This window comes from Palaemon carinicauda, chromosome 35 (assembly GCF_036898095.1).
Source record: "Palaemon carinicauda isolate YSFRI2023 chromosome 35, ASM3689809v2, whole genome shotgun sequence".
Lineage (NCBI taxonomy): Eukaryota > Metazoa > Arthropoda > Malacostraca > Decapoda > Palaemonidae > Palaemon > Palaemon carinicauda.
In genome coordinates, this window is record NC_090759.1 from 1,749,854 (window position 1) to 1,753,770 (window position 3,917).

At 43.8% G+C, this 3,917-nt stretch overlaps 1 protein-coding gene across 1 annotated transcript in view; it reads right to left on the bottom strand.

Annotated features, from left to right (window-relative positions):
• The window catches only part of LOC137627382 (uncharacterized), a 2,441-nt gene extending 960 nt beyond the window's left edge, over positions 1 to 1,481 (bottom strand). Inside the window, exon 1 of the mRNA XM_068358468.1 lies at positions 1 to 1,481. This exon is cut by the window's left edge and continues 450 nt beyond it. Coding sequence (XP_068214569.1) covers positions 623 to 1,441 — 819 coding nt within the window. The 5' untranslated portion in view covers positions 1,442 to 1,481 and the 3' untranslated portion in view covers positions 1 to 622.
• Between the last annotated feature and the right edge of the window lie 2,436 nt (positions 1,482 to 3,917).

Below are 3,917 nucleotides of genomic sequence, written 5' to 3' on the forward strand. Positions count from 1 at the left end.
ATCCTTTGTTATTTGAAAAAGGTGGCGAAATGACCGCCATTACTAACAGCCCCCCATTTTAGCAGAGATTTTGTCCTCAACAGGACAAGAACTCTGCAAGCAAGGTCTGAAGCCACTAGCCTTAATGACTCCTCCCTCAGTGAGTCTCACCACGATAATGGATAAATATCTAAGCTGCAACTAGGGTCATCATTTTACGTTATTTTAACAGTAAATTAACTTTAAGTGCCTCGTAGAAATAAGCATGCTGGCTGTGAGGCAGCAACTGAAAAATTAAAAAATGCAAAATTGAAAATTAAAATGCAAAAATGGTTAAAGTTAAGTGACCTAGTGCAGTGGGACACATGAATATGAAAATAAATGGACTTATAGGCCAAAGATAAAATAAAATAAATGGGAAAAAATGCAATAATAGTCAAAGTTAAGTGACCTAGTGCAGTGGTAGGCATAGAATTAAAGCATAAATACATAGAAATAAATTAAATGTAAATAATGATGCCAAGATGGCTCCTCAAGTTTATCTACCTGGGGAGACACCAAGGCCAATAAATATCTTTTCATACAAACTAAATTTACCTACTGACTATGGCTACGCTATGGACATGGCACTGTGCATTGGGCACTAATGCCGGGAGAACACATCTCTCTCATAAGAGTTCTTTAGGCGCTTGACCTTCCAGTTGTAGTTCTGGAGGTCTATGCCGCACCTCATGAGCCCTTTATTCCCATTACGTAGCTCAGTCAAGTAGTTTAGAGGATTACTGTCCTTTAGGAATGACAGCGGGAACTTTTGGTCCGCACAATAGGATCCAAGATGCTCAAGAGATGAGCCCATGCCTGAGAGCTCATTCTCTTGAGTTTGGAGTTTATCCCATGTCTGGAAGAAAGCCAAGTAAATCCCATGGTTGGGAATCTCTGCTTGCACCTGGTGAAGCCAAAAATGAATTATGAGAATGGTCAGAGGTCGTGACTCCCCCGCCATGAAGTGGGAACCTTCGTCCTTTGGAAATGTGGCTAGGAAGCCATACCAATAAAAGAATTGTGTCAGTTCTGTGACACTAATGGATGGGATGAGTTGGAGCGAGGCCCTCAGCATTAATTGCTTATAGTTACCGGAGACTGGGCAAGGATGGCAGGAGGTTGCGGAAGCTTTAACACCCTTCTGCAAGCCCGGCCGGAAAAAATGGGGCTGCAGCAGTTGGGTTGTGCGCTTCACCCCAGAGTGCTCTCCCAGTCCCTCATGGGCCATTCGTAGCACCGGCAAGCGGGAATTATGGGGGACAACTACATGCTGACGCAGGGCCTCAGCAGGATCGTGAGAACCTCGAGTGACCTTAAGGGGCACCTCATCCCCTAGCAGGAACTCAGCCTTAGAGGGGTTATTTATTTCCACCTCGCTCAGGTAGGTGGGTGCCCTGTGGTTTATTGCCATCTCACCCATCAGCTGGAATCTGCTGAGCTGTGCTTGGCTCCTGATGGTCTCTTGGTTCTCCTTTGAGACCTCTGGTCTGTTGGAAAGCATCATTGCTTTAGCTGGGGAGCACTCTCGGGTACGGGGCTTAAACTCATTGCTGGAAGGGGGAGACTCTTGGGCCTCCTCCCTTAGCCAAGCTACCTCACCCAGGTCAATGGTACCTAGCCAGTCGTCTTCCCCTGCAGGTTGCGTCCTCACGGTTTTAGGCTCCGGCTTGGCAGCCTTCATGCACCTGAGGGGCACTCGCTGTACACCCTTCACTGGCTTTTGACCCAAGCTTGAGTTGTAGCCCTCACGTGCGAGATCACTCCCTGCCCCCAGTCCACACTTCTTGCCGAGCTGGGACATGGTCGCCTTCAGTTTCGCTGTAGGGAGTTCCTTGGTGAACCCTTCAATGTACTGGTTCTCTCTGCAGTTGTCCTGCTGGTCGTTGGCACCATTAGGTTGAGGTAGCGAGTTACTGAGCTGGGCTAATCGAGCGTCTATTTCCCGCTTCTTTAATTCATACGCTCTCTCTCTTTCATAGCGCCTCCTTTCTTGCTCTGTTCTTCTCCGGGCTTTGTCTTCATTCATGAGCTCCCGCACATACCTTCGCAATGCTTCTCCCTCATAGCCTTGTCTTTCTGCCAAGTCCACAAATGCACTGATTTCAGCAGCAGTCATTTTGCTAAGTTTTTGTGGAGACAGCGACAAGAAAAACTCAACAACACAAGGTACGATGTTGACCGTGCCAGAAATTACACGGAGGGGAAAGACGCTCTAGCCTTATGCAAGAGTCTCATGGAAGGAAGGATGAAGATGAAGCTGGGCAAAATGCACAATGGCTATGAAAAATGCCTCTTGAGAAAGAATTATTACCAAATAGCAAGCCTCGCAAGTAATTCAACAGGAGCCTAACTTGAAAACCAGGGCCACAACAATGGGTGAGCTTAGGCTGTCCAGTTGTAATTCGTCCAAACAAGTAACGATATATATGACAACTGTACTACACAATAAAAATGGAATCACCACTATACAGTAGGTGACCCTCTGGGCTAGTCCGGGAAAAATGAGGTCACAACTATGGGTGACACTACGCTGGACGAAATAAAATGGAATCACAACTATGGGTGAACCTTTATACTAGTCATAAAAGAAATGGAATCACCACAATGGGTGAATCTCTATGCTAGTAACAAAAAATATGTAATCACAACAATGGGTGAACCTCTATGCTAGTCTTTTGAAAAAATGGAATCACAACAATGGGTGAAACTCTATGCTAGTCATAAAAAAACGGAATCACCACAATGGGTGAATCTCTATGCTAGTACAAAAAAAAATGTAATCACAACAATGGGTGAATCTCTATGCTAGTCATAAAAAAACGGACTCAAAACAATGGGTGAATCTCTATGCTAGTCTTTAAAAAAAATTGGAATCACAACAATGAGTGAATCTCTATGCTAGTCATAAAAATGGAATCACAACAATGAATGACCCTCTGTGGTAGTCTTAAGGAAAAAAAATGGAATCTCCACGATGTGTGACCCTCCTATGCTAGTCTTAAGGAAAAAAATTGAAATCTCCACGATGTGTGACCCTCCTATACTAGTCTTAAGGAAAAAATTGGAATCTCCACGATGTGTGACCCTCCTATGCTAGTCTTAAGGAAAAAAAATGGAATCTCCACGATGTGTGACCCTCCTATGCTAGTCTTAAGGAAAAAAAATGGAATCTCCACGATGTGTGACCCTCCTATGCTAGACTTAAGGAAAAAAATTGGAATCTCCACGATGTGTGACCCTCCTATGCTAGTCTTAAGGAAAAAAAATGGAATCTCCACGATGTGTGACCCTCCTATGCTAGACTTAAGGAAATAAATGGAATCTCCACGATGTGTGACCCTCCTATGCTAGTCTTAAAAGGAAAAAAATATGGAATCTCCACGATGTGTGACCCTCCTATGCTAGTCTTAAAAGGAAAAAAAAAATGGAATCTCCACGATGTGTGACCCTCCTATGCTAGTCTTAAGGAAAAAAAATGGAATCTCCACGATGTGTGACCCTCCTATGCTAGACTTAAGGAAAAAAATTGGAATCTCCACGATGTGTGACCCTCCTATGCTAGTCTTAAGGAAAAAAAATGGAATCTCCACGATGTGTGACCCTCCTATGCTAGACTTAAGGAAATAAATGGAATCTCCACGATGTGTGACCCTCCTATGCTAGTCTTAAAAGGAAAAAAATATGGAATCTCCACGATGTGTGACCCTCCTATGCTAGTCTTAAAAGGAAAAAAAAATGGGTTTGTAAAAATGTGTGGGTGCGTTCTTGCAACACCACCACTTGCAACTCTGTGACTGTAAAGCAAGTTGGTATTTATACTTAAAGTATAACAAATTAGAATAAAACAGACAATGTCACTGAGATTGCTTAATGCTTCGTTGAAACATCAGCCCCTT